Source organism: Brachyhypopomus gauderio, unplaced genomic scaffold, assembly GCF_052324685.1.
Source record: "Brachyhypopomus gauderio isolate BG-103 unplaced genomic scaffold, BGAUD_0.2 sc102, whole genome shotgun sequence".
Classification (NCBI taxonomy): Eukaryota; Metazoa; Chordata; class Actinopteri; order Gymnotiformes; family Hypopomidae; genus Brachyhypopomus; species Brachyhypopomus gauderio.
Genome location: NW_027506923.1, coordinates 219,561 through 247,063, shown reverse-complemented (window position 1 = coordinate 247,063; position 27,503 = coordinate 219,561). Strand labels below are relative to the sequence as shown.

The window sequence follows — 27,503 nt, the reverse complement described above, 5'->3', positions numbered from 1 at the left end:
TCAGTTATTGAAAAAATAAAATGTGGCCCGTCATCATTTCTATTTGAGTACCCTTGCCCTATATGATATATTTAACCTTAATTTTTTATCCAAAACTTCAATGATTTATAAAGGTAAATCAGGAAAATTAACAAGGGTGCCCAAACTTTCGCATCCCACTGTAATTAATCCCAAATTACACATTTAATCCCCAAAGGTTTAGCTGGAGTTAAAGTAAGAAATATATATATTATTAATCCCAAAGGTGTTCAATGGGGTTAAGGTCAAACTCACAAATTATATCATTAATCCTAAATTATATAATAAATCAAAAAAGGTTTTATACATCAAGTAATATCAAGATGCTTGACCATAAATTTTATTAACATATTTTACATTTTTAAACAACTGGAACTGTAGAGCAATAGAATAAGTCCATAAAGCCTCGTGGGATATAACGGAGTCGACTCAGTCCAGGCAGAGTCTGAACACAGAGTCTGAGAGTTCTGGCCATCAGGAACCTTAAGACCACCGCATGAAACATCTGTACACACAGCAGGGTTTCAAACGCTTCTGCATACATTACATGGCTGTGAACTGTGTAAAAAGCAGGTTAAAAGCAGGCCTGGGGTAGATGGTGCGCTGTGTACACACCCCAGACACGGACAGCTGGTCAACGTCTGGCACAAGAAATGTGGGACATAGGCTAGCAAGACAGAGGTGGACCCAGCTCGGGACGAGACTGAAATATACTGGGGTGAAGAGCTGCCAAACCACACAACCATACTGCCAAAATAAAACTCAATAAAATGGAATACTAATAATAAAAAAAACACTTAAAAGTGAATCACTCAACATATGTATAAAAGTGAGTGAACTCTATTGAAATGAGAGGAGAATCGTGATGCTTATTCCAGTTTAGTACAGCTGTGAGGTATTAATGTTTGACTTTATCCCAGTCATGGGTTAACTGGGACTCTAATAACTCCAACACTGGCCCATATGTTGGGTGTTCAATACTGTTCAGGACAAACTTTTTGTTCACACAAACTCTAAGTTTAAGACTGCACAGTTAGTGTAAGAGTGCTTTTCAAGTGGACAGTCTGAATGTACAGTCCCTTCTCCACGACCTTTCTTCAGAGGCATGTCACCACTAGAGGTCCCTCTTGACCCCTCGTCAGTCCTCTCACTCCACCATCTCCGGTTCATCCACCACGGTGAAGATGTCGTCCAGGAAGTACGCAGACACGCTGCTAGGTTCTTCCACTGCATGTGGGTTTGATCTTGAGGTCTCACACTGCATACATGTCCCAGGACAAAGAGAACCACAGACAGGTCAGAGAGACACCAGACAACCACAGACAGGTCAGAGAGACACCAGACAACCACAGACAGGTCAGAGAGACACCAGAGAACCACAGACAGGTCAGAGAGACACCAGAGAACCACAGACAGGTCAGAGAGACACCAGACAACCACAGACAGGTCAGAGAGACACCAGAGAACCACAGACAGGTTAGAGAGACACCAGACAACCACAGACAGGTCAGAGAGACACCAGACAACCACAGACAGGTCACAGAGACACCAGACAACCACAGACAGGTCACAGAGACACCAGACAACCACAGACAGGTTAGAGAATGCTCTAAACTAAAGGTGCAATAATGAGTAGATGTAATTGATGTTACAGATGTGAAATTATTCTGATTATTAAGTGGTTCCTCTCAACACAGAGAGGCAGCTCTACAGACCATCACAGAGAGTTGAACACATGTCCCCATCACAGAGAGTTGAACACATGTCCCCATCACAGAGAGTTGAACACATGTCCCCATCACAGACCAGCTCAGCAGGGGTAGTTAAAGTGGTTAAGGTACCGGTAACCTAGTAAGGTAACCTTAAAATCGGAAGGTTGTTGGTTTGAGCCCAACCATCACAACCCTGACCAAGGCCTTTAACACTCTAACTCTTTAATACTCTAACTGTGTTCAGTCATAATTATAAGTAACTTTGTAAAAACACACTGCTTATCTATGTACATATTGGCTGTGAATGTACACACAGTCTTACTCTGGGCGGTGTAAGTCACGGTAGTCTTACTCTGGGCGGTGTAATTCAGCTGTAGTCTTACTCTGGGCAGTGTAAGTCAGCGGTAGTCTTACTCTGGGCGGTGTAAGTCAGCGGTAGTCTTACTCTGGGCGGTGTAATTCAGCGGTAGTCTTACTCTGGGCGGTGTAATTCAGCGGTAGTCTTACTCTGGGCGGTTGTAAGTCAGCGGTAGTCTTACTCTGGGCGGTGTAAGTCAGCGGTAGTCTTACTCTGGGCGGTGTAATTCAGCGGTAGTCTTACTCTGGGCGGTGTAATTCAGCGGTAGTCTTACTCTGGGCGGTGTAATTCAGCGGTAGTCTTACTCTGCGCGGTGTAATTCAGCGGTAGTCTTACTCTGGGCGGTGTAAGTCAGCGCTACGCCCCATTCCTCATAAGGGAGCACCTTAAATTATTAATTAATTGTGTGTGGGTGGGGGTCGTTGTGGTCACCTGCTGTGGTAGAGCGGGTGGAGGGAGCGGTGGGCGGGTGCTGGCCTGCGAGGGGGTCGTAGTGCAGGGGCGGGAAGCAGGCCCCGCCCTGCCTGCTGAGGTCAAAGGTCCTGGAGCGGCCCGTCTTTGATCAGCACGAGAAGTGTTGACAGCTGGTCTCTGGGAGGAGCGTTTGCTCGGCGACGCCCCCTGAGCGCTCGCACTGGACATGAAGGAGAGGAAACCTCTCGGCCTCCTAGCAGGTCTGGGGGGGGGGGGGGGGGGGGCACGGAGCAGCATTAGAACACAGAGCTGAAGGACTGTATGCAACACACATCATTTCAAGATCACACAGAGATTTGGTAATAATGGCGATACATTATTAACAAACGCACTGATAAAACAGACCCACACACCTTGACAGAGGACCAGTCGTAGCCACAGGGGTGATCTGACAGACAGCCTGTGACTCCACCCCTGATCCGCCAGCTTCTACGTCATCCAGAACAACAGCCTGCGTTTCCTCCACCTGTGTGACGTCCAGATGTCCCACAATGCTTTGGGAAGGGCCCACTTCAGGGGCAGATTCAGGAGGAGGCGTGTCCATACTGCGGGGCTGAGAGGAGGAAGCTGAACTTTGCCGTGACGATGTGCGAAATGAAGAAGGGCGGGGCAGAGTGGGAGGGGCTTTAGTTCTTGCAGTTCTAACGGACATCCTGGGGGCCTGCTCTACTAAAGCTGAGGACAGATCTTTTAATGAAGTGGTGACTGGTACAGTTTCAGCGACAAGTGTGGTCTCTTGCGTCGAGGTGGGCGTGGTCTGCGTCGAGGTGGGCGTGGTCTGTGTCGAGGTGGGCGTGGTCTCCTGCGTTGAGGTGGGCGTGGTCTCCTGTGGACAAGTGGGCATGGTCTCCTGCATTGAGGTGGGCGTGCCACTGGTCTTGTCTGAAGGGGTGGATACTGGAGGATCTTTATCAGGGAGTCTGAGGTGGCCTCTTCTCTGAACTGGGTTGGGTCTGACCTGCAGCTTGGCTACACAATAGTCAAAATAAATGTAGGGAACGTATCACACAACGAGATACAGATTCCATGTCTCTCCATTTTTAAGAAAAACAAGCAATGGCTGCTAGAGAAAACAGAAGAATAAGATCTTTACCTCTCCTGGTTCTTTCTGGAGGTTTACACCTCTTGTCTGGCGGGTCCGTCAGCTCACTGTTCTCCTCTGCTGCTGAGCTTAGTAACAGTTCTGCTGAGGAAGAGACCCAGTGATGCTACAGTCACAGAGCCAGACCATCAAGGTTGGACGCACTAATAACAAATCACTACCCTAAACACTTTATAACATTTCTGAGAAAATTTGTTTTTACAAAGTTAGCTTTAGAGAACTTCTGGGCTCACAGTGTTAAACAGAGAGAGTGTGTATGAAGGCCCAGGCACTTACCACACCGCCCTGAGCCTCCAGCAGCTGTGGGATTCTGCACAGAAATGTTCAAGGGGCAGCAGGTCACACATTTGTTCAGATATTCAGGTGAACAAATTAAATCTAGTCATGGGCTAATTTACACACATTGCCTGTCTGTTCTGTTGCTGTGTCCAGTCTAGCTGTTCACCTGTCTGACCTCTCAGATGAGCAGATTACCAGACTGTACGTGCAGTGGTCGGCACTGCAGAACATCAGAACATCACTCTACATATGAGGTGTTACCTCAACATCTTCAGGAGAGACCCGAGTAAACCTCACTCAGCAGAACCACCAACGTGTCCAGCAGCCCTGATCAAGCTAATCACTTGGGGAAAGATGTCCCCAAAGCCAGACAGCAAAAATGCATTACATAGGGGTCCTGGCAGAAGCAGTCTGTCTCTCAGGAGCTGTCTGTCCAGCAGACCTCAGTGAGTGTGTGAAAGCTCTTCTCAGGTTCTCAGCTTCTCAGGTGAAGGTTTTCTGTTACTTGACCAGCCTTACCTTCTCCTTTTGTTTCTCTTCACTCTCTCGGTTCTGTTCTCCGCCATCACCGTCCCCCTCCTGACCTGCTGAAACACGCAGCAGCTCTTCGGGGAGGACCAGGTGAGGGACCAGGTCACCTGCTGCTCCGGGCCCGCCCCCACTGACAGGAGGAGGAAAGGAGACGAAAGTTTTCAAGTTAGATTTTCTAAATTCCTCACACAGGGACAGAGTGCCAGACACAGACTCCTGGATCACTGCGTTCACTTCACTGGTGCAGTGAGTCTTCACTGCTTCTGGCATCTCACTCTGCCATCATTCTCTTATGAAGGGTTATGGGGTGTGTTTGTTGCTGTGTGTTTCAGAGCAAGTTTGAGCAAACCAGAGCTCACCTGAGCGGTTCAGACACCAATTCTGATGTTGCAAGAAGTGGGAGTGGCTCAGTTCGATGCTCCTCCTCTTTGACTCTGGTGGGCGGGACTTCCGTGAGGGACAGAATGAATACTGGCTCATCAGAGGTGGGTTCCGGCTCAAAACCCGCCTCCCTCGATTCCTCCTCTTCAGTAACACCTGGCCTCACGCTGGAGACAGCCTGGAAATCATTTAGTATATAAACAATTAGCCAAAAACACCTTGTGTACATCAGACCCACTGGTACATCTACACCCAGCAGGACTTCTACACCCATTTTCTACAACATTTTCTTGTTTTTAGACACACCTTGAAAGTGTAGTTAGAGCAGTGGTGGACGAAGTACACCAATTATGTACTTGAGTAAAAGTACAGTTACCTTGCATTGAATATTACTCAAGTAAAAGTAAAAGTATTCACCTCAATTTTTTACTTGAGTAGAAGTACAAAAGTATCTGCCTTCAAAAATACTTAAGTATTAAAAGTAAAAGTAAAAACCTTTTTTTTCTTAGCGTCACATCAAAACCCCTAGGCCTACTCGATCAAAAGGTGAGCAGGAAACAGTGCCTTACATTTGCCTAGCAAACACAAAATACACAAATCTAGCCTATATTATCCTCACAACATTCATCTCCAAACTTTATCCATATTAATAATTCACACTAGAAAGGTAGACAAGTGGACAAACAGTTTAATATGAAAACATAATTCACCACCAAACAGAACAATAATTTCGAACCGGCCACTTCAGTAGGGCTTGGGGGACTTTTTCTGAGGTTCTGTTGTCCACCACATGGCGGGACAGGGAAGCTAGAAGCTCTAGTCTAGCACCTCGAACTAGAATTGTGTGCAGCCCAACCAACTGAACTCATAATATTAAACTTGGCCGAATAATTAATATAATAATAATCAGAGTTGCCAACTCGCACGCATTGACTGTCTTTACCAGAGACCGTTTTCACTCGCACTACACCTCACATACATCCGATTTCTCACACTGAAAAAAAATCTAGTTTATTTACCTCTGATCTACATCTATGATTCAATGAGTTACTAGTTTGCTGTGGCGCCAACCACTGGCGATCGATCGCGACATAATACTTAATTTGTGTCCAACAATTTACACTCGCCGCCACCCCCGCCAACATTTTACACACATGCCGCCGCCCCGCCCCCCAACCCTGATAATAATAATTTTAATAATTTTGCTTCGCTCATATTTACTTGCCTTCGCCTCCCTCATATGAATAAATTGTGAAGTTCGCTTCGCTTGGCCAAATTCGCGTGTATGTGTCCCCGGCTTTAACGTTTGATGTGGGAGTCTCCTGTGTTAAACTGGCGCTTAGCATCTCCACAGATTGCAATTCGGGTACTAGCACATTGCTTTGGATAAAAGCATCTGTTAAATGTAGTGTACTTCAATGTGATATAATTAACCGGGGTATATAAACCTACTAATCTAATGGTGAACTTACTTCGATGTGTTTTTTCAAGTTTGACAGCGAGTTCATAAATGATGACAGCGATGTGTTCTTCGGAATGCAGAGGAGGAATACGAATAATTCTTCTTTTCGAGGAATACAAACACTTCGGCTAAATAAGGCCAGGGGTGTTGGGGGAAGACATCTGTTGCAGCCATGTCAGATCCTCAGCCATTTAGCGTACAAATCTTAATCTCTTACTGAGCGCTGATTGGTTATAGTCTGTGACATGGTACACTTTTACCTTTCGGTATTTTATTAAACGTTGATTTAAAAAATGAAAAAGGAACGACATGTTTCTGTAAATGTAACGAAGTGAAAAGTACAAATTTTCGCTTTGAAATGTAGTGAAGTAAAAGTATAAAGTCTTACCAAATAAAAGTACTTGAGTAAAGTACAGATACATGGAAATGTTACTTAAGTACAGTAACGAATTACATTTACTTAGTTACTGTCCACCACTGAGTTAGAGTGTGCAGCTCATCCACTGAAAATAGCCAGTGATGAGTAACCATGCCAACAGACAAACTCAAGCCAATCAGAACCTAACACGGTGGCCAGCTAATCTTTGTTCAAGGTAGGTGTTTTAATTAACTGATGGGTAAGTGTAAATTCACTTTAAAATTCGACGTTAGTTGTCCAGGTTATTTAACGTAGAGTCTCTGAGCAGCTAGTGACACAGGTTGGGTTGTGTACCCTACACAGGTTGTGTTCTGTGCCCTACACAGGTGGGGTCGTGTGCCCTACACAGGTGGGGTCGTGTGCCCTACACAGGTGGGGTCGTGTGCCCTACACAGGTGGGGTTGTGTGCCCTACACAGGTGGGGTTGTGTGCCCTACACACGTTGGGTCCTGTGCCCTACACACGTTGGGTCCTGTGCCCTACACACGTTGGGTCCTGTGCCCTACACACGTTGGGTCCTGTGCCCTACACACGTTGGGTCCTGTGCCCTACACACGTTGGATCCTGTGCCCTACACACGTTGGATCCTGTGCCCTACACACGTTGGATCCTGTACCTTACACAGGCTGGGTCCTGTACCCTACACAGGCGGGGTCGTGTACCCTACACAGGTGGGGTCGTGTACCCTACACAGGTGGGGTCGTGTACCCTACACAGGTGGGGTCGTGTACCCTACACAGGTTGGGTTCTGTACCCTACACAGGTTGGGTTCTGTACCCTACACAGGTTGGGTTCTGTACCCTACACCGGTGGGGTTGTGTACCCTACACCGGTGGGGTTGTGTACCCTACACCGGTGGGGTTGTGTACCCTACACCGGTGGGGTTGTGTACCATACACAGGTGGGGTTGTGTACCATACACAGGTGGGGTTCTGTACCCTACACAGCAGAACGATGCCACATATTTGCCTGTTGAGCTTCTCACCATTACCGAGTTCTGTGGCGAGTCTCTCTCCTGCGCTGTACTTTGGGAAGTGCCTGGTTCTGGGGTGGAATTAGCGCCTCCTCCTGTTGACTGAGTGTCAGTGAATGTGTCTGTGGACAAGATCACAGCAGCATGTGTTTGAATGGGTCTTGTAATGCAGAAAAACCATCAGAACAGGAGAGTGTTTGAGTGAGGTACTCCCAGCCCCCCCCAGCACTGAAACGGACTTTTGTACCTTTAGCTAAGGTTAACAGCAGCCATCAATGACAATTAGTTTCCCATTAGTCATTATAAACGACTAGTTTAGTGTATAAGTAACATGCTATTAGATGTTCTAGCATACTAGGTATGATGACAAAATTTTCAAACAGCCCCAAGCTTAAAAAGAATCTAGACAGAGCTGAAATGGACCTTTAAAATGATACCTGGATTTTGAAAATTGGTTGAGAATTGATAAAGTTATGATATTTATAATATCATGTATCACATTAAAATAAAATACATTAATTACAATAGAAGTCGTGTGACTGAAATTCACATAATCTAATTCTAATTCATCATAATTAATAATTAATCATAATCATAATCTAATTCGAAGTGATATTAACTATATTACTATTTAACAACAAGTTATATCAGAAAACAATGAGATTAAACTACACAACACTGGTATCAGTACCGATATCAAGAAAACACTGTGGGAACGAGTTAAACCGAGACGCCGCTTTTAGCCTAAAGCTGCTAGCTACCGTGACGTTCGATACACCAATGTCAATCATGACTACTTATTTTCCGCGGTCTAGTAAAATACTTTTCATAAATCGACATTCTTGTACTAGAGTTTAATATATATTTAATCCAAATAAAAAAGCTGATTCTGATCATAACATGATTATTCACCCGCTACTGCCTTAGCAGAGTTCTGGCAGGTCTGTGTTCGAGGGGTTCTGGAGAGGCGGACCACGTTGGGTTTGGGGCCTCGGAACCTTCGTAGAGCCCGAGAGGTCTGGACCGAGGTCTGAGAACCACGAGGACCTGTCTGCGGTTCACTTACGCTGGAGACAGACAGAATCACCAACACGCCTTGTTGAAGATCAGGTTACACATGATTTCATACATTGATTGTATACGTCTCCGTAAAAAACAAAACAATACAAACAAAACAAAACACAAAAACAGTGAAGCTGTTCTGAAAATGTGGATCTGCTTGAAGGAGAAAAACCCACAATGCTTCACACCAACACGGGTTTACAGGCGAGTACCTGTGTGATTGCAGCTGCGCTTGGCTCTGCTGGCCCACCTCCACCCTCTGCTCTACGTCCACCACTCCAGCTGACGCTCCATCCGCTGTTGGTGTATCTGGAGGCCTCCCAGAGCTGACCCCCTCACCCCCCCCACGGGTTCTGTGGTCAGAACCGCTCGTCCTCCCCTGAGGTCCAGCTGGCGAGGTCACGTTGGGGGTGGAGCACGCCTCGCCTGGTGCCCGTAACCTCTCCGCAGACGGCGGCCCCGTGAGAGGGTTCTGGACAGCGGCAGCTGCTGACATCTCCTTCTGCCGGACCCGTGTGTGTCTGGGTACTGGTGACAGCTTGGGTTTGGGTCTGAGGGTCCTCCGTGGAACTGTGATGTTGGAGACCCTTGAATGGCTATGATCAACCACAAGGTTACTTTCCTGTGAAATGATGGGCTCTTCCATGAAGGTAGCGTCTTTCTGGGAAGGTTCTGGAATAGCAGCTCTAGAGTCAACGTGGTCAAGATTAGAGACATCACCAACTGTGTCTGGACCATCGCCACCATCTGAGATGATATCGACACAAAGGCCAGAGGTAACCACATGGCTGGTCTCACATGTGGTCTCAGATTCGTCACTTGATTCTAAAACAAATTCTTGCTGGACTTCCTGTTGTGAAAGCGTCGATTCTTCAACAAAGAAAGTGTCGTCATCTACAGAACAGTGAAAACACACCAACATCTCAGTCAATATTGAGAACTGAAACACTCCAGATCATATTCTGTAATGGCATTTGATGGGTAAATGTGGAGGACAAATTCTGTTCGGGGTGTGAATGACAACTATCATAGCGTCTAACCTGAGCAGGTCCCATGTGTTTGTGTTTAGTTATCCAACCCCTCACCGACTCTCAGAGGCGACTCCGACTTACAGGAGCATTTCACAAGTGATCATGTCACAGAGTAGCCCATCTGCACAACCGTGATAGGATTCATGGACTCTGGTCATGGTTTCTGACCACAGGACTACCGTGTCATTTGGGTGTTGGACTGCTGTCAGCACGGCAATGACGCTGCCATGGCAACGGAGGGTAGTGGGTGTTGAGGGGCTGTTGTGCGGAGGCGTGGTGGAGTTCTTGCCTGTGCTGACTGCTTCTCCTGTGGGGGTCACGTGAGCCATGTGGCTGATGATTGGCTCTGATGTGGGGGTCACGTGAGCCGTGTGGCCAATGGTCAGCAGGGTCCTGGCTGCCTCTGCATAACTCTCCTCAGACACTGAAAGGAAAGGAAACACACACACACACACACACACACACACACACACACACACACACACACACACACACACACACACACACACAGTAAGCGAGAAAGAAAGAGAGGGGGAGGATCTAGAGAAGAAAACTCTGGCCAACTGATGCCAAAGACAACAGCCTTCTACAGTAGGACAGGCTAATACACCAGTGTCCAATAAGGAGCGGCGATGGACCACTCCCTAAACCAGCATCCAATAAGAAGTGAGGATGGATCACTTCCTAAACCAGCGTCCAATAAGAAGTGAGGATGGACCACTCCCTAAACCAGCATCCAATAAGAAGTGAGGATGGACCACTCCCTAAACCAGCGTCCAATAAGAAGCGAGGATGAACCACTCCCTAAACCAGCATCCAATAAGAAGTGAGGATGGACCACTCCCTAAACCAGCATCCAATAAGAAGTGAGGATGAACCACTCCCTAAACCAGCATCCAATAAGAAGTGAGGATGAACCACTCCCTAAACCAGCATCCAATAAGAAGTGAGGATGAACCACTCCCTAAACCAGCGTCCAATAAGAAGTGAGGATGAACCACTCCTTACCTTCCATGTGGTCTGGAGTCAGGAACTCAATCACATCCTTAAAAACAAAAACAGACATCAGACAGATTCTCATTTCACACAGACTAGAGACAAACAAAAAAGGATGAAAGTGAGGGAGGGGTGTGGGCGGGGTGTTGGGCGGTGAGGGCGGGGTGAGAGAGGGGTGAGGGCGGGGTCCAATACTCAAACAATATAATAAACAAGCGTGTAATCTCAGTTTAGCTCCATGTTGTCCTGTTGGAATTATTTATGAACAGCTTCAGAGCCCCAAAAGGTTGCCGAGGCTTGCGGTCTCCCCGGGCGACAAGGGCCCGCGGTCTCCCCGGGCGAAAGGGGCCCGCGGTCTCCCCGGGCACTTACTACGAGCAGGTCAAGCTGGTGGTCGCCGGGAACAGGCCCAGCAGTGGACAGAGCAGTCTCGCATGAAGACTCGGAGCACACGGCACTGTGGGAAATTCCCAGGACATCAGGAACATTCACAGAGATGTCCAGCTTGGTGACCATGAAACATGAGTGTTGGAGAGGAGGAGGAGAGGAGAGGAAGAGTGGAGGAGTGGAGGGCGAGGAGAGAGGAAGAGTGGAGGAGTGAGGAGAGGGGAGGAGTGGAGGAGTGAGGAGAGGGGAGGAGAGTGGAGGGGGGAGGAGAGGAAATCATAAATGTGTAAGACGTGCAAAGATATCTATGACAAAACAAATGTCAAAATGACTTAAAATGGCAACAACCCAAACACCAATCACCCAACAAACCCCCAACTACCCAAACACTCAACAATCACACAACACACCCACCAATCACCCAAACACCCAACAATCCCCCAACTATTCAAACACCCAACAATCCCCCAATTACCCAATCACCCAACAATCCCCCAATTACCCCAACACCCAACAATCCCCCAACTATTCAAACACCCAACAATCCCCCAATTACCCAATCACCCAACAATCCCCCAATTACCCCAACACCCAACAATCCCCCAACTATTCAAACACCCAACAATCCCCCAATTACCCAATCACCCAACAATCCCCCAATTACCCAATCACCCAACAATCCCCCAACTACCCAATCACCCAACAATCCCCCAATTACCCAATCACCCAACAATCCCCCAACTACCCAATCACCCAACAATCCCCCAACTACCCAAACACCCAACAATCCCCCAATTACCCAATCACCCAACAATCCCCCAATTACCCCAACACCCAACAATCCCCCAACTATTCAAACACCCAACAATCCCCCAATTACCCAATCACCCAACAATCCCCCAATTACCCCAACACCCAACAATCCCCCAACTACCCAATCACCCAACAATCCCCCAATTACCCAATCACCCAACAATCCCCCAATTACCCAATCACCCAACAATCCCCCAACTACCCAATCACCCAACAATCCCCCAATTACCCAATCACCCAACAATCCCCCAACTACCCAATCACCCAACAATCCCCCAACTACCCAACAATCCCCCAACTATCCAAACACCCAACAATCCCCCAATTACCCAATCACCCAACAATCCCCCAATTACCCAATCACCCAACAATCCCTCAATTACCCAATCATCCAACAATCCCCCAACTATCCAATCACCCAACAATCCCCCAACTACCCAAACACCCAACAATCACCCACCACCCACCCAAACACCCACCCACTCACCCAAACACCCCAGCCCCTCCACCCTGCCCCCGTCTCTCACCTCCTCCATGGTCTCCTCCACCTCTGTGGTCACAGGAGCCACAGAGCGCAGAGCCATGGGCACAAACGCCTGATTCTCCTCCTCCACACTGACAGGGCACTGCTCTTCCTCCTCCTCCTCGTCCTCCTCATCCTCCTCCTGAGTGGAGGCCAGCAAGGTGAGTATGCGAGATCGGCCCCTGCGAGTGAGCCCCGCGGTGAGACTGGGTCCCGCCTTCACCCGGCCCCTCCGGCCAGGACCCACCGGGCCTCGTGCGAGACTCCCCCCCAGAGGAGCGACTGAGGAAGACTCCTCATCCTCTTCACTGGCTGCTGCGCGGATCACGTGCTGGGAGAGTTTGGGGATCCTTCCTGACCTGAGGGACATCAGAGACATCATCCCATCATCTCTGCAGATGAACCGTGTTCATCCATTCAGCCTCCGTGGCTCCTGCATTCAGACAGCACCCAAGTCTACCTGTGACGCAGCATTGCATTTTGGGTAACACACCTGGTTGGCTTGTTGAAAATGTGCTCCTGAATGGCAGTGAGATTAGGCTCCTCCTCTTCCTCTGAATCCCCCAAACCACAGGAAATGACATCAGCAGTGTATCTCCTCTCCTCCTCCTGTGAAGACCAATCATGAAACCCAACCAAAGAAAGGCTTTGGCATCCAGTGAGCAGGACGGTGCCTTACCTCTGACATCCCGTCACGCAGGGCACTGCTAGGACCCGCCGAACCCCTCCTCCCTGACCCCCGGCCCAGCTCAGCCGGTGACCTCTGAGCTCGACCTCTGACCTGGGCTGGCTGAACTCCAGAGAACTCTCCTTTCCCCCCTGTTGAGTCCAGTTCCTGTGAGCTAATCAGAAATATTCAGATCAGTGCTTCACCAACCAAATGTTTCCAGAGCACGTTCAAATTCTTTATCAGGGATATAACAGTGAAATCTATTTTTTTTTATCCATAATTGACTCTACAGCCTTATTTCTTGAACAAGGTCTACTGTTCCTTAGTCTGCATTACAGGTACCAGGTGTTTTTGTACCCATCATGGCTGTATTCATACCTGTCACCAGGTGTTTTTGTACCCATCATGGCTGTATTCATACCTGTCACCAGGTGTTTTTGTACACATCATTGCTTTATAGGTATCAGTCATTGCTGATTGTCGTAAATGTCAACAGGTGTATTTCTACCTGTCAGTAAGTGTATTCATACCAGTCATTGCTGTGTTCGTACCTGTCAGTAGGTGTGTTCGTACCTGTCAGTAGGTGTATTCATACCAGTCATTGCTGTGTTCATACCTGTCAGTAGGTGTGTTCGTACCTGTCAGTAGGTGTACTCATACCAGTCATTGCTGTATTCATACCTGACGGTAGGTGTGCCTGTACCTGTCAGTAGGTGTTTGCTCTTCAGATGTACTGTTCTCTGCATCTTCTGTGTCCACCAGCTCATCTTAAGGTCATCACCAGTCAGTCACCAATCAGCCACATTATAAACAAAATTCAAAAGTCACTCATTTGGAACATCTAAGAAGTCATCTAGACATCTAGTCAGACAAGTCTGAATTTTTAACATTTTCTGTTCATTTGTTTTGCTGTGCATTATAATGCACTAAGCGATTTTCACAATTGTTAACCAACTGACCCGTCCTACAGCATCTACATTACACACTACAGCCCCATTAGACACAGGACATGGTGGATACAGGGTAGACTCATGTTAAGCTCATGTTAAGCTCATGTTAGGCTCACATTAGGCTCACGTTAGGCACCCTGCTGTCTGTGTCACACCTGGCTTGTCTGTGTGTCTGGCCTTCTTTACGGACACCCCTGTGATGTTCCTCCTGGGCCTGATGGGGTCGCCAGTGAGTCCTCCATCATCACACACGTCCTCATTCTCCTTCTCTCCTTCCATCACGTCGCTGCCCGAGCTCTCATCCTCCGAGCACGAAGACCGTGTCTTCCTCTTCCTCACTGAAACAAGAACCTCAAGCTCAAAACGCATTTGGAAATGCACCGGTGGGAGGAGAGGGGGGGAGTGGCCTCAGGAGGGGCTGGGTGTGGCCTTAGGCGGGGCGTGGCTCACCTGCTTTGCCCCGGGCGGTGCGTGGAACGCTGGCCAGCTTGGAGGCGCTCTTCTTCTTCTTCCGTTTGTTGGCCTGGTCCTGGAGGATTTTCCCCAGCAGGTCTCTGAAGAACTCCAGGTCCAAACGACGCCGCTCCTCTGAAGGCAGGAAGTTACATCACAACAACCGTAAATTCTGAGCCGTAAATTCACTCCTGGCCGTTGAGTGCATTCCTGGCTTGAGATTTTACAGGACCACACGCTGACGAGCATGCAGTTACCTCTCTGAACACTAGAGGGCACACTGCAGACCTACTGCAGCCACACAAACACCTTCAACTCTGGAAAATGCTTTAACCAGACAAAGCCTTTGTACCAACTCAAACAGATGTTATAATTCTTCATACTAAAAGGTGCTGAGGGCCACTTACTGAAAGCCTTGTCGACTCTCCAGGAGTTGGTGCGCTCTTCCTTTTTAAACTTGTTCTGAAAGGATCAGAACAAGAACAAATCAGCACAACACGCATGGCACGTCCGCCATGACACGGGCCTCCTGCACCACCAGGGGGAGCAAAGGCGGACAGGAACAGGAAGTGAGGTCGAGAGGGAGGGGCAAGTCTCACCTTGATCTCTACACGAGTACGATGCGGGAACAGCTGGCCAATCATGGAGAAGTCTGTCCCCACCATACTGATGGCCAAGAAGAACATGTCCGTCTCTGAGACAGCACAAACACAGAGACCACACGGCGTTACAAACCCCAACACCACCGGGGGGGGGGGGGGGGGGGGGGTCTCAACCCTCCGCAGCACAGAGGCGGGAAAGGCGAGCTGTGGCCACGGAGGTCTCACCTCGGCTGGACCAGGGCTTGGTGTAGGTGCCCTTCCTGAAGCTGGAGTAGGTGGTGGTGGAGCCACGCTCGAAGATCGGGTCCCTCCCCTCCGCCGGGTTCGGCCCCTTGACCCTCAGCACCTCCACGGTTAAACTACACACACGCAGAGCAGGAATATTACAACAATATTATACCTACTAAAAATGGCTGAAGTTGTGCTAATAAGTCTCTTCCAGACACTTCTCTTCCTGTGTTCCACAATGACTCGGCAGAGCAGACGTCCCTGGACCCAGACGTCCACCCAAGGACACAGGCTCACCTCTCCTCGTCTATGATGAGAGAGCCGTCTTCCGCCACCTTCACCCTGGGTGCCAGCAGAGCCTCTTCCTCCGCCGTCCTGCTCCCCTCTCCCTCCTCTCCCTCCTCTTCCTCCTCCACAGGCTGTGGGGGGGCAGCTGGCGACGCTACAGGCCTGCACAGACGGTGGACACGGGGAGATGTAGATGCTTGGCTGGTGATTAGAGTTCCAGAGCCGTCCTGCAGTAGGACGTCCAGAGTTGTCCTGCTAAACTAGAGCTGTTCACTCTGAGATCATGCATATTGTGTAAAACAATACCGGTAATACCAGCACCAGACTCAGTGCCACAGATCAACACAGAGCAAGCTACACAGTCCAGAGGAATGTTGTATGATGACCAAATGCACAGGCAAAGCAAATATACAGAAAGGGTCAAGGGTCAGGATCTGCTGATAAAGCATATCCTAAAGGATTTATGACCCAGCGATGTGACAGGCACTAAGAATCCACTCCCACAGCTCAGCGGTGGGGCGGGTACATCAGGAGTCCAGCAGTGAGCTGATGAGCCCAACTGAGTAGTGTCGTCACCGGAGAACACGCACGTCTATCTGGGTACGGCCGTCTGCCAAAGGCCTCAGATTAAAAAAGAAGCTTAATCTAAGGCTTAAATGTCTTACGCTGGTTTTGGAGACGACGGCAACACCGTCTCAGTGGCTTTCTGTTCATCCTCCATATAAGATCTGCAGGGAGAAAAAGCAGCACAGGTGAGACACAGCAGCCTGAGACACAGCACAGGTGAGAATGACACGAGACACAGCACAGGTGAGAATGACACGAGACACAGCACAGGTGAGAATGACACGAGACACAGCACAGGTGAGAATGACACGAGACACAGCACAGGTGAGAATGACACGAGACACAGCACAGGTGAGAATGACACGAGACACAGTACAGGTGAGAATGACACGAGACACAGTACAGGTGAGAATGACACGAGACACAGTACAGGTGAGAATGACACGAGACACAGTACAGGTGAGAATAACATGAGACACAGAACAGGTGAGAACGACACGAGACACAGCACAGGTGAGACAACAGCCTGAGACACAGCACAAGTGAGAATGACACGAGAGACAGCACAGGTGAGACACATGACACAGTGATACATATCAGCGAGACATTTGTCAAAATGCAAGGATCATTGGACATGAAATGATAAACACGTGAGCGTGCACGTGAGTGTGCACGTGAGTGTGCACGAGCAGCCGTGTGTGCACAGACTCTTACGTCATTGGGTTGGTGGAAGGCAGGTAATATATCAGCTCTCTCATGGTCATCTTGGTGTGATCTTTCACCACTTTAGGAACCTTGTGTCCCACCCTGGGCTTCTGCTGTTTCTCTCTCAGCTAATGAGTGAGGACAGGACAGGACGTTATGGTGTGGCCACTACAGTCAGGACAGGACATCAGGGTGTGGCCAATAAACTCAGGACAGGACGTTAGGTCTGGCCTTTACAGTCGGGACAGGACATTTGGGTGTGACCTTTAGTCAGGAGAGGACATTAGGGTGTAGCTTTTAGTCAGGACAGGACAGTAGGGTGTGGCCGTTGCAGCCAGCAAAGCAGTATCTCTCTTACCATATTTAATGCTTTTTAAACACTTGTCCTGCAGACATCAAATGTCTCTTAAATCACTATAAACCAACCATAGTTGTGCCAGTTGCTGTCTTATGATCTCTTAGGAACACCAATAACCAACTAGCAGATTTGTTCAAACACAACCCGACCCCTTACACAGAGAGGCGGAGCCCTGCACACGCACACACCCTCACCTTGTCTTTTCTCATTTCCGTCTTCAGTAGGTCTCGGAGTTTCTTCGCCCTGGCGAGTCTGAGCCGGTCCACTGGGTCATTCAGGGTCCTCAGAGTCAGTGGGAAAGGTGCCGTGGATTGGGGCTGGTGTTGTTCACCTTTCTCTGGAGACTCACCGTCCATCTTCTCTTGTAGAACAGTCATTCTCTCAAACTGAGCAGGCCGACACTCAGGATCCCCAGTTGGGATTTCAGAAACTGATGTTTGTGTACCTTCAGGGAGGCAAGAAGATCCTGCTTCCTGATTGGCTGACAGTGACTCGGTTTCCTGTGTTCCTTCATCTTCTTGTTCCAGAGAGCCGGCAGGCGTCTCCTCCACGCAGGTAGTAGGCGGGGTTTTAGATCTCCCTCCCACTCCAGAGGGCCTCTTCCTCCCTCTGAGATCGACCTGACAATCTGATTGGTCCTGTGGAGCATGGGGCGGGGACTGAGGAGCAGAGGGCAGGGCTGGGGGCGGAGCTGTAGGCCCAGGCTCTGGAGCTGATGCAGTTTTGACAGGTGACTTTGGGGTCCTGGAGGAGGTGCGAGTGAGGGCAGGGGTGGGGGTGTGGGCGGGGCTAGGGGCGGGGCCAGAAGCAGGGGTGGGGGCTGTGGTAGTGCGGGGCTTGGCAAGGTTGGGCAAGACAGTAATGCGCTTTCTCCTCTGAGTGCCAGCAGTGGATGGAGTGATGCCTCCCACGTGTCTAGAAAAAGAAAATACGTTTCAAGGACAAACTGCTGGCCATAGTCACACTGGTGGATACAGAGTATATTCAGCATTACACTGCAGGTGGCACAGTCCTTTAACATGCACAGATCAAGCCTTAGTCTTTGTCCAGTAGATCAACTCCCATAGTTAAATGTTCCATTTCACTAACATTCAGAAAGCAATATCATTAAAATCACTGTATAAAATCCCTTCACCAGATGATACCATTGAAAATATTTATTGAATAAATTAGACATTTAATTATGAGTAAATGAAATGGCACAGAATCCAGTGGATAAATCTCTAGTATGGTCAGTGGTCAGTCTGCGTGGTCAGTGGTCAGTCTGCGTGGTCAGTGGTCAGTCTGCGTGGTCAGTGAACAGGAGACTCACACTGTCGGGCTGCAGCTTTCTGCCTGAGCCCCCAGGGACGCGTTCTGGCCTTCTGCTTTAGCGCTGGCTCCCTCTGCAGAAGCAGCAGGAGTGGGCGTGGCCTCCCCGTGCTCTGGTTTGGCCCCTAGGTCACGGCCAATGGCTGAGGGGGATCCAGACCTTTCCGGGTCACCATGGGATGGGTCCTGGGAGGCCGAGGGAGGTCTGCCGGCGGGTCTTACGTTGGGCCGCACACTGATCCTGGACCTGCGAATCATGGTTCACTGGAGGAACACAACAGAAGGAGCACAGCAGATCATTCATGTGCGCGGATCATTCACGTGCGCGGATCAATCACGTGCACAGATCAATCACGTGCACAGATCAATCACGTGCACAGATCAATCACGTGCACAGATCAATCACGTGCACAGATCAATCACGTGCACAGACTTCTCACAGACGAGACATACACAACGAAACAAATACACTTATGAAAAAATATATATATTATATATATATATATATATATATATATATATATATATATATATATATATATATATATTAGTGTGAACTGCAATGTTTCATTGATGATTAACAAATTGTTCTTAACACCTACATTAAAACAGACACATAATTCACCCTGCACAATTAGTCATGAAATGCTAGTATATTTACTAATACTATAATTGCAATATACAGTGTAATGTTTTAACAAAACACTAGTATAGAAAGTATTTTACCCATATGGTCATTCTATGACCGCCGCTCAAATAGAGCAGTGTGACCAGTGATCACTAGATCAGTGGAGTGTTGGCTAGATAACACAGGTTAAGTTGTAGAGTGAGAACCCACGGTCCTCTCTAACGGTACCAGAGAGACTGATCACTGCTGCTCTGCAGAGTCACTTGCTTCACGGCTGAAAGCAAAATGTCCAGTGGTCTATATGTCAGTCCAGTCGGTCAGCAATACTGCATGTCATCCTGCGGGATCAATAAAGTATCTATCTACATAGTCCATCTGTCTACCACCAAGATGCACCCATGGCTGGGGGATTGAGTGTGCTGTACTGTCAGCACTATGTCATGGACACACCATCTCACAGCTGTTATGTTAACCGCAGTGTGTGTGTGCAGGACACATGGCCGTGGTGGTCCTGAAGATGGACCTGCTTCAATGTGAGAGGTGTACATCTAAACTCACATCCTGGGATCACCTAAAATCTTTGTCATTTACGATGAGAAGCCACACGAAGTGCTGTGTTTAACACACAGTGGTGAAGGTCCTGTTAGGAGTGTGCAGGTCCTGTTAGGAGTGTGCAGGACGTCAGGACACCCGACTGGTGATATCACACACAACAACCTGCTGCTAACCTGGGACGATAGCTAGCTTACCAAGCTAACGACAACCATGTCGTAAAAAACCACCGAATGAAGCAACGGAACGCCCACATAACCTCACAATAAACTCTGTTGGGCACAAACTCTCAGACAGTATCACTTACAGAAGTCATATATATATAAAACACTGTTATATCTAATAACACTGGGGAGAAAATGGCCAACTTACTCTCTCACCTCCCACTCTCGCGCGCTACTGCCGCTGCGATCTCAGTCCGCGCGAGAACGTTCGACACGTGTCGTCACTTCCGGTGTTGCGGTCAATTCAGTTCGCCCTGTTCTCCCAAAACCGCGCATGCGCGAACTTTAAAAGCAACTTAATAATAGTAATGTTTATTTATATTTTAAATATTTATATTTTTAAAATATCTAAAAATTAAAAATATTAGATCCGACGCATTAAATTCAGCTAGCAAGCAAGTTAAATAAAATAGACAGAGGCTGAAAAAGTAGCGTAAACAACTAAATATGCAACTAATTTTTGTAAATTTAATTCTCTGCTAAAACACCTGCGCTTTACAGCACAGTTAGTCACAAGCACGCAAAGTAAAATTTAGCTAGAGAAACAAAACCAAAACCCAAACGATAACGTGTGTACATCGAGTAAAGACGATAACCCAGCAGCAGACTAACGAGTGATGATTTCGCGCATGCGCGGTATTGGGGGAACAGGGGGGAGGACTGAATTGACCGTAACACCGGCCCTGCCGCCCGTCACTTCCGGCGTGTGCTCCCCGAGACATGACCGAACCCGCACCCGTGCGCGGTGCCTCTCACGGAGACGCTGCCGCCCCCCCAGGGGAGGAAGACCGCGGGGGGTTTGCTGACCTGTCCGAGCTGCCCGTGGAAGTTAGCGAGAGGCGACCCACGTGTCTACGGTGCCAGTGAGTTCGTTTGAACCCCCGGGTGTGTTTTGGACAGTGTTAGTGGGTCAGGCGTCCCTGCATGTTTAATTCAGGGTGTCTTCTGTTCCCACTACTACTAGTGTACATTATATTATCAACCAAATACGTAGTTGTAGGACTAAAGCTGTTAGAAGCTGTCACTGTCTGGTGTTCCTGTGGCTGTATGTCATCTTGGCCAGATAGATTTTAATTTATTTGTAAGTATTTGACACAGTCCGATGCGTCTCAAACACATGAACTGTTATCTAATGGGTTGTATTTGTCTAACCCTAACCCTGCAGCCGCCCACAGAAGGTGTGTCTGTGTCCGTTCCTGCCTGTTGACCCACTGGACGTGTCTACGTGCTTGTACATTGTACAGCATCCTGCAGAGGTCTGTAGTACCCACAGTCCGTGACGAGAGACAGCTGTCTCACTGTATCAGTTACTGACAACATTTATAACGTGAGATGAATCTACGTCTCACTACCTTTATCACACAATCTAAAGAAAATGTATCAAATATAAAGGTTTAGGATATTTTTGTGATTTTCATTCATTTTCGAGCCTCGATAAATTGTTAGACGCTCATTATTTGTAAACTTGTATTTAGTTTTTTTTGTATTTTTATGTCAGTTGCAAGCTATTTGCAATGCATTTTCTGTCCATTGTAACTGCTCACACGCCGTTACCTATGAACCTGCTCTGCACTGCCCCCTTCAGGAGAGTCGGGTGCTCCGCACCGTTCCCCTCCTTGCTGCCTGCTTGCCTAAAGGAAAATGTAAAGTCCTGGTTGGAAGAAGATTTAACGAAGAGAGGTTTGTGTTCTCTGGGTTAACAGAAATCAGTGAATGTTGTCACCCATACTTTGGATTTCAGATTGTCGGCATCCAGACAGTCTTGCAGCTCTTGAGTTGTGCCATGCTACCCTCACAAGTCAACCTCTCATCAGGTACCCTGAGCTAGCTGCCGTGTGCAAAGACCGACACACGCTCATTCTGTATCCTGGATCTGACGCTGAAAACCTAGAAGAGTTGGACAAGGACTTCACCACGACTCCACACAATGTCATTATCATAGATGGCACCTGGAGCCAGGCTAAGGACATGTTCCTCAGAAACTCTCTCTTCCGTTTACCTAAGCAGGTAGGTGTGCATGGGCACAAACTGATGCACAGAGCATGAGATTAAACTACAAGAACTTTGTGGCCACCTTCTTCAGAAGCAGTGCAGCTCAAACCTGGTCATAAGATAAGATTGTCCTTTATTATTCAGACACTGGCCAAACATGCAAATATAATGCTATTACATTGTTATTATAATCCTAGACATGCTAATGCAATGTCATAATTCTAGAGAGAACTGTCTATAACCAATAAGATGGGTTTTGTAAGTTCTGCTTTGGACTCCGGTCAGTTACATTTCAGTTTGGTAACTTCAGATGTGAATTGTAACTTGTAAGGCAAATCCAGTAAATGTGAAAATTGCTATTTGAGTGAATTCAGTGAAGGAGAATGGACACGACTATCTGATGATCCCTGTGTGTGTTTAGCATCTTTATGATTCTTCTGAGCAAAGTTTCTCGCGTGTACAAGAATATCTCCTGTCATGGCGAGAACTGTTGTAATGATTTTATAGTGTAGTCTGTGATCTTGGTCTTTCAGGTGCAGCTAAACAGCGCCACCTCCAGTCAGTATGTGATACGTACTCAGCCCACCAACATGTGCCTGTCCACGTTAGAATGTGCTGCTGTCACGTTATCCATCATGGAGAGGAACCAAGCCATCCCAGAGGTTGTAACAGATCCAGAACCCTGAAATAAACAGCCCCCTCTCTCCACTCACTTCCTGTGTGACCCACGGATCTCTCTCTCTCTGTGCAGGTTCTTCTGAGACCCCTGCAGGCTCTCTGCTCCTTCCAGCTGCAGCACGGCGCACAGGTGCACCACAGCAAAGAGCAGCTGCTGAAAACGGGTCTGTACGACAAGCCCATGCCCAGAAACAAACGTAAGATCAAGAGGATGCAGAAACTCATCACCAATCAAAACATCTGAGGCCAGAGGATTCGTCCTCTAATGTAAACTCATAACCAATCAGAACATCTGAGGTCAGAGGATTCGTCCTCTAATGTGATCTCTGGGGATGGATGGGGTGTTAAGGGCCTCATTTCTTGTGGGAGAGCCTGTAAGATGCTTCTTTGTATTCTCAACAAAAGGATATATAAGCCCACTTGTATATGTGGAGTTTTATGTATATCATTGAATGTTTTGTAATACCTAAACTACATGTGATGTAGTACACTGAAGAGGAAGTTTATTACTGTTATAAGACAACTTCTTAAGAAACATGTCTTTACATGGGACCTTGTCTAAATTCTCCCTCAAAGATTAAGGCATTTACAACCTTTATCTTGGTGCTGGCCAGATTAAGACGTAGAAAGGTTGTCTTTCACAACAAGAGCAACAAATTCAGTGTCCCTTCAGTTTTTCTGTGGACGTTTTTAGACAACAAAAGGGAAAAAACATATTTATGTACTGTTTTATTGTCATGATTTAGTAACTTAAGAACAGCCGAGTCCAGCTATCAGCATTTATGAGGGTAAAACCGCCTGCTGCTTCATAGTTGTTTAACTATGCAGATTCTGGTTAGTCCGGAGGGATGTACTGTGTACTGAAGTATTTTAACTTTACATTGTTTTTATACCTGGTTAAATAACTTCAGATGTATGTGATTTTGCTTTTACTCTGGCGTTAAATGTACCTTAAATAAATTATTTGATCACATTTTTTAAACAACGGACGACGCCTGACTTTTTATTACTGGCAGCGACTATGACTAAAAAACGTTCGAGAGGAGCGTAGCCAATCAGCGTCCTTGTTTAGGTGTCACGCACGATGAAGGGCCAATCACATCAGACATCGTTAAAGGAGGCGGGACCTCGATCTTACCGTACGGAGACACGGGGCAGGTGTGGATACGTGTTGGTTTATCATGCAGAGATGCGAAATATGGGCTATTATATAGTCGAGATTAATGGATGATTTATGAAGAATTCACGTTATGGAATTATTGGAGGTTAAAAATTCATCAGCTGATAAAGATCTGTGATTTAACCGATGTAAGGTTCATTTAATGTTTATTTAAGGTTAAGGTTCTCGTTGCATAAGATAAGCAGGAATTGGCCAGAGGTCGCAGCCTGTCCCCTGTAGTCTTCTGCTGTTGAACGTGGAGAACTACCCTCACAGTCCAGGAGCTCGTTAATGTCTTTATTTCGCGTGGATAATGCCAGCAGCGTACATTTACACGTTCAATACTCCATATAACGAAAGAAAAAACCCGCATAATTGAAACTGACTTCCAGCAACGTTTCAGTTTCTTTCTCGTACTCATAATGGGGAGTGTGTCGGAGGTGAATGGTTTGAAATCCAGTCTGGAGGAGACCCTGATATCGTACCACAACCTCGGGGAGAATGAGTGGAGGCTGGCGAAGAAGGCGGTATGTATTCTCCCAATATTCATTCATACTGGCCTCTCTCATTCTCATTACTAGCAGAGCTGGTTTTACAATACAAGCAGCTGATATTCTTTTTGAGAATAGTTTAGACAGTCTAATATTTAAGCAGATGAGTTCACCAGGTGGTCAAAACTGTATTAGTGTCCTATAGTTGAAACTCACACAACACATCTCAGAGTTTATTTCTGTATTTGTGGTATGCAGGTTAACACAGGTCAGCAATGGGATGAAACGCTTTGGGTGACAAGATCCATTCAACTCGCTAGAGACAGAAACATGCAATAGAAGTTTAAATAAAACAGATATTAACAGAGTAGGAGAACTGGTGTGTTTTTATGATCGCAGTCACTGCACACAGGGAGAAACTGATAAAAGAGAATTGATAAGACTGGTTTGATCACCCTAATGCGTAATAATTACAAATAATGACACTGTTATTTTCATTGGCTTTGGAAATTTACTGGAAATGAAATCTGCTGGCAACGGGTTTTGAAGTTAATAATTATTGCAAATGCTTTTCCAGGGTAGCGGCTCGACCTGTAATTCTGCGTCAGACTACTTTTGTTTTTGTTTGTTCATCAATTTGTTTGTTTATGTGTATATTTCTGTTTGTTTAGAAAGATGTTACAGTTTGGAGAAAACCATCAACTGAATTCAGTGGCTTCCTGTGAGTTCACTGGCCCTATCATGGATAAGTGCTCAATTCACATGGATGGGTGTTACCCTACTGTATATACCTTTGGGTATAGTGTAAAGATCAGTTAATCTTCTGACTGCTTTATTGAGATTATTTATGCTGTAGTTCAAAATTAAAGCATAATTTTTATTATTATTGACATGTCATCCTCTCTGAAGCCTTAAATAATTGTATTTACTGTCCTTAATATTATGGTTTAAATAAATCTGTTATTGTTTCAATCTGAACCTGTGTATGATCCCCTGGTGACGACCTGTTGCAGGTATAAAGCTCAGGGACTTGTTAAGGAGAATCCCAACAGAATAGTGGATTATATTCGACCAGGACCATATCGTTTGAACTGGGACAGTCTGATGACTTCAATGGACATTGTAAAAACATTTGATAAGGTAAAATCATTGAAGAAAGAGTAACTGAAATATATGTTATACATTCATGCTGAGTGTTAATGTAGAAGGCTTTATAGTTGTGAAATAATCGGTTCTCAAAATATTGGTGCAGGTGAGGTGAGCATCAACACCATACTGACTTCACAGGTGTGTTGTGTGGTGCTTCACAGGTGTGTTGTGCTCTACAGGTGTGTTGTGTGATGCTCTACAGGTGTGTTGTGTGGTGCTTCACAGGTGTGTTGTGTTGTGCTCTACAGGTGTGTTGTGTTCTCTACAGGTGTGCTGTGCTCTACAGGTGTGTTATGTGGTGCTCTACAGGTGTGTTGCGTGATGCTCTACAGGTGTGTTGTGTTGTTCTCTACAGGTGTGCTGTGCTCTACAGGTGTGTTGTGTGGTGGTCTACAGGTGTTTTGTGTGGTGCTCTACAGGTGTGTTGTGCTCTACAGGTGTGTTGTGTGGTGCTTCACAGGTGTGTTGTGCTCTACAGGTGTGTTGTGTGAGGCTCTACAAGTGTGTAGTGTGGTGGTGTGCACTACAGGTGTGTTGTGTGATGCTCTACATGTGTGTTGTGTTGTGCTCTACAGGTGTGTTGTGTTGTACTCTACAGGTGTGTTGTGTTGTACTCTACAGGTGTGTTGTGTGGTGCTCTACAGGTGTGTTGTGTTGTACTCTACAGGTGTGTTGTGTGGTACTCTACAGGTGTGTTGTGCTCTACAGGTGTGTTGTGTTGTACTCTACAGGTGTGTTGTGTTGTACTCTACAGGTGTGTTGTGTTGTGCTCTACAGGTGTGTTGTGTTGTACTCTACAGGTGTGTTGTGTTGTGCTCTACAGGTGTGTTGTGTTGTGCTCTACAGGTGTGTTGTGTGATGCGTTACATGACTGCAGGACAGCTATGGAACATCATCGCTCCGCGGGAGTTTGTCGATTTCTCCTACACAACAGAGTTTCAGGACGGCCTGCTGTCCTGTGGTGAGAGGCACTCACATCAGCACTCATCATCTGGCCTCTCTGTACATGTAGGGAAAAGCAGAAACTGCACACAGTTCCCGGCTGGGAAGCAGGAGTTTGGTTGTTATTTTAAGAGCTTAATAAAGGTACATGTAAACGTGTGCAACAGTACTCAGAACACAAAGACAAGACAATGGCAGTGAGATGGACGGACGAATGTAAGTCCAGATGAACAGGTGTAAAGTGAGAGTCGTGTTCAGTGTCCTGTGTGAATGCTGTTTGTTGTGTTCAGGTGTAAAGTGAGAGTCGTGTTCAGTGTCCTGTGTGAATGCTGTTTGTTGTGTTCAGGTGTAAGTGTGAGCCATGATGAGCACAGACACAGCTGTGTGAGGGGCTTCAACCATCCGTGCGGCTGGTTCTGTGTGCCTGTGGAAGGGGGAGGAGACAGCGCCCCCCAGAGTCTGCTGACCGGCTACATCCAGACAGATCTGAGGGGGATGATCCCACAGTCAGCTGTGGACACCGCCATGGCCAGCTCACTCGTCAACTTCTACAGTGACCTGAGGGGGGCACTGAAAACCTAGACAACTTTCTCTCCCTCTCTCTCCCTCCCTCCCTCCCTCTCCCTCTCTATGATGTGTCTTTAGTCTTTTTAAACACAAATCTGTGGAACTGCGAAATATATATAGTTATTACTTCATTGTGATTTTTGACTGCCAGACATTCCATAAATAAATTTTAAATACAAAAAAAATGAAAAGTGTTTCTGTATATTATATTATTTTTATATATTATTATTTTAATAAACATATATTATTTTTCTGGTCACACCAGGGAATCTTCTCTCTTTGGGTCACACTGATGTTTTTTAGATGAAAGAAATGTTACATGATTTGATTAATGACGTTCAACAACCAGTATGGACAAAGAAGCACCACCTTGAACAATAATGAATTTGAAAGGCAGTTTAAATCAGAAATACAGAGACTGTGCTGTTCTGTCTAGGAGCTGACTGACCTGGTGCTATAGTCACTAAGG

General features: G+C 47.0%; 3 protein-coding genes across 17 annotated transcripts; 2 read left to right on the top strand and 1 right to left on the bottom strand.

The window, feature by feature from the left end:
- Positions 1-342: 342 nt before the first annotated feature.
- LOC143497174 (uncharacterized) lies at positions 343-20,672 on the bottom strand. 11 transcript variants are annotated; one of them, XM_076992971.1, is made up of 28 exons: positions 20,205-20,381; positions 18,654-18,916; positions 17,536-18,256; positions 16,993-17,111; positions 16,377-16,439; positions 15,721-15,873; positions 15,421-15,554; positions 15,193-15,287; positions 15,001-15,055; positions 14,591-14,728; positions 14,296-14,478; positions 13,894-13,957; positions 13,200-13,362; positions 13,014-13,129; positions 12,525-12,879; positions 11,170-11,301; positions 10,810-10,846; positions 10,091-10,225; positions 8,983-9,664; positions 8,621-8,775; positions 7,721-7,830; positions 4,834-5,033; positions 4,463-4,604; positions 3,941-3,974; positions 3,656-3,748; positions 2,916-3,531; positions 2,521-2,764; positions 343-1,276 (listed from the first exon to the last, which is right to left on the bottom strand). In XM_076992971.1, the coding sequence occupies exons 2-28, from the start codon at positions 18,908-18,910 to the stop codon at positions 1,166-1,168; spliced, it is 5,307 nt and encodes a 1,768-aa protein (XP_076849086.1). In that variant the 5' UTR covers positions 18,911-18,916; positions 20,205-20,381; the 3' UTR covers positions 343-1,165. The 11 variants fall into 11 exon arrangements, 4 of the variants coding, with proteins under 4 accessions (XP_076849086.1, XP_076849087.1, XP_076849088.1 ...); XM_076992972.1 differs by having other exon boundaries at positions 3,656-3,745; XM_076992973.1 differs by having other exon boundaries at positions 7,727-7,830; positions 20,205-20,380.
- A 76-nt stretch (positions 20,673-20,748) lies between these two features.
- dtwd2 (DTW motif tRNA-uridine aminocarboxypropyltransferase 2) lies at positions 20,749-23,712 on the top strand. The gene is made up of 6 exons (XM_076992976.1): positions 20,749-20,919; positions 21,222-21,312; positions 21,642-21,736; positions 21,871-22,063; positions 22,582-22,710; positions 22,800-23,712. The coding sequence occupies exons 1-6, from the start codon at positions 20,777-20,779 to the stop codon at positions 22,968-22,970; spliced, it is 822 nt and encodes a 273-aa protein (XP_076849091.1). The 5' UTR covers positions 20,749-20,776; the 3' UTR covers positions 22,971-23,712.
- Positions 23,713-23,859: 147 nt separating this feature from the next.
- Positions 23,860-27,209, top strand: stard4 (StAR related lipid transfer domain containing 4). Of its 5 annotated transcripts, none has more exons than XM_076993040.1 (6): positions 23,860-24,412; positions 25,052-25,097; positions 25,390-25,516; positions 25,705-25,857; positions 26,372-26,486; positions 26,814-27,209. In XM_076993040.1, exons 3-6 carry the CDS (start codon positions 25,481-25,483, stop codon positions 27,047-27,049), a joined length of 540 nt encoding a protein of 179 aa, XP_076849155.1. In that variant the 5' UTR covers positions 23,860-24,412; positions 25,052-25,097; positions 25,390-25,480; the 3' UTR covers positions 27,050-27,209. The 5 variants fall into 5 exon arrangements, with proteins under 5 accessions (XP_076849155.1, XP_076849152.1, XP_076849153.1 ...); XM_076993037.1 differs by having other exon boundaries at positions 23,862-24,412; positions 25,048-25,097; positions 26,814-27,208; XM_076993038.1 differs by having other exon boundaries at positions 23,863-24,412; positions 25,048-25,097; positions 25,774-25,857; positions 26,814-27,207.
- Positions 27,210-27,503: the final 294 nt, after the last annotated feature.

Excerpts from the sequence above, each read along its gene's own strand:
- LOC143497174 (XM_076992971.1), bottom strand. The coding sequence starts at position 18,910 with ATGATTCGCAGGTCCAGGATCAGTGTGCGGCCCAACGTAAGACCCGCC. Across the intron at positions 15,288-15,420 it reads CAAGCCCTGGTCCAGCCGAG|AGACGGACATGTTCTTCTTG; the intron begins GTGAGACCTCCG and ends GTGCTGTCTCAG. Across the intron at positions 3,532-3,655 it reads TCCAGAAAGAACCAGGAGAG|CCAAGCTGCAGGTCAGACCC; the intron begins GTAAAGATCTTA and ends ACTATTGTGTAG.
- dtwd2 (XM_076992976.1), top strand. The coding sequence starts at position 20,777 with ATGACCGAACCCGCACCCGTGCGCGGTGCCTCTCACGGAGACGCTGCC. Across the intron at positions 21,313-21,641 it reads TTGTACAGCATCCTGCAGAG|GAGAGTCGGGTGCTCCGCAC; the intron begins GTCTGTAGTACC and ends TGCCCCCTTCAG. Across the intron at positions 22,711-22,799 it reads GGAACCAAGCCATCCCAGAG|GTTCTTCTGAGACCCCTGCA; the intron begins GTTGTAACAGAT and ends CTCTCTGTGCAG.
- stard4 (XM_076993037.1), top strand. The coding sequence starts at position 24,308 with ATGGGGAGTGTGTCGGAGGTGAATGGTTTGAAATCCAGTCTGGAGGAG. Across the intron at positions 25,098-25,389 it reads ACTGAATTCAGTGGCTTCCT|GTATAAAGCTCAGGGACTTG; the intron begins GTGAGTTCACTG and ends GACCTGTTGCAG. Across the intron at positions 25,517-25,704 it reads TTGTAAAAACATTTGATAAG|GTGTGTTGTGTGATGCTCTA; the intron begins GTAAAATCATTG and ends TGTGCTCTACAG.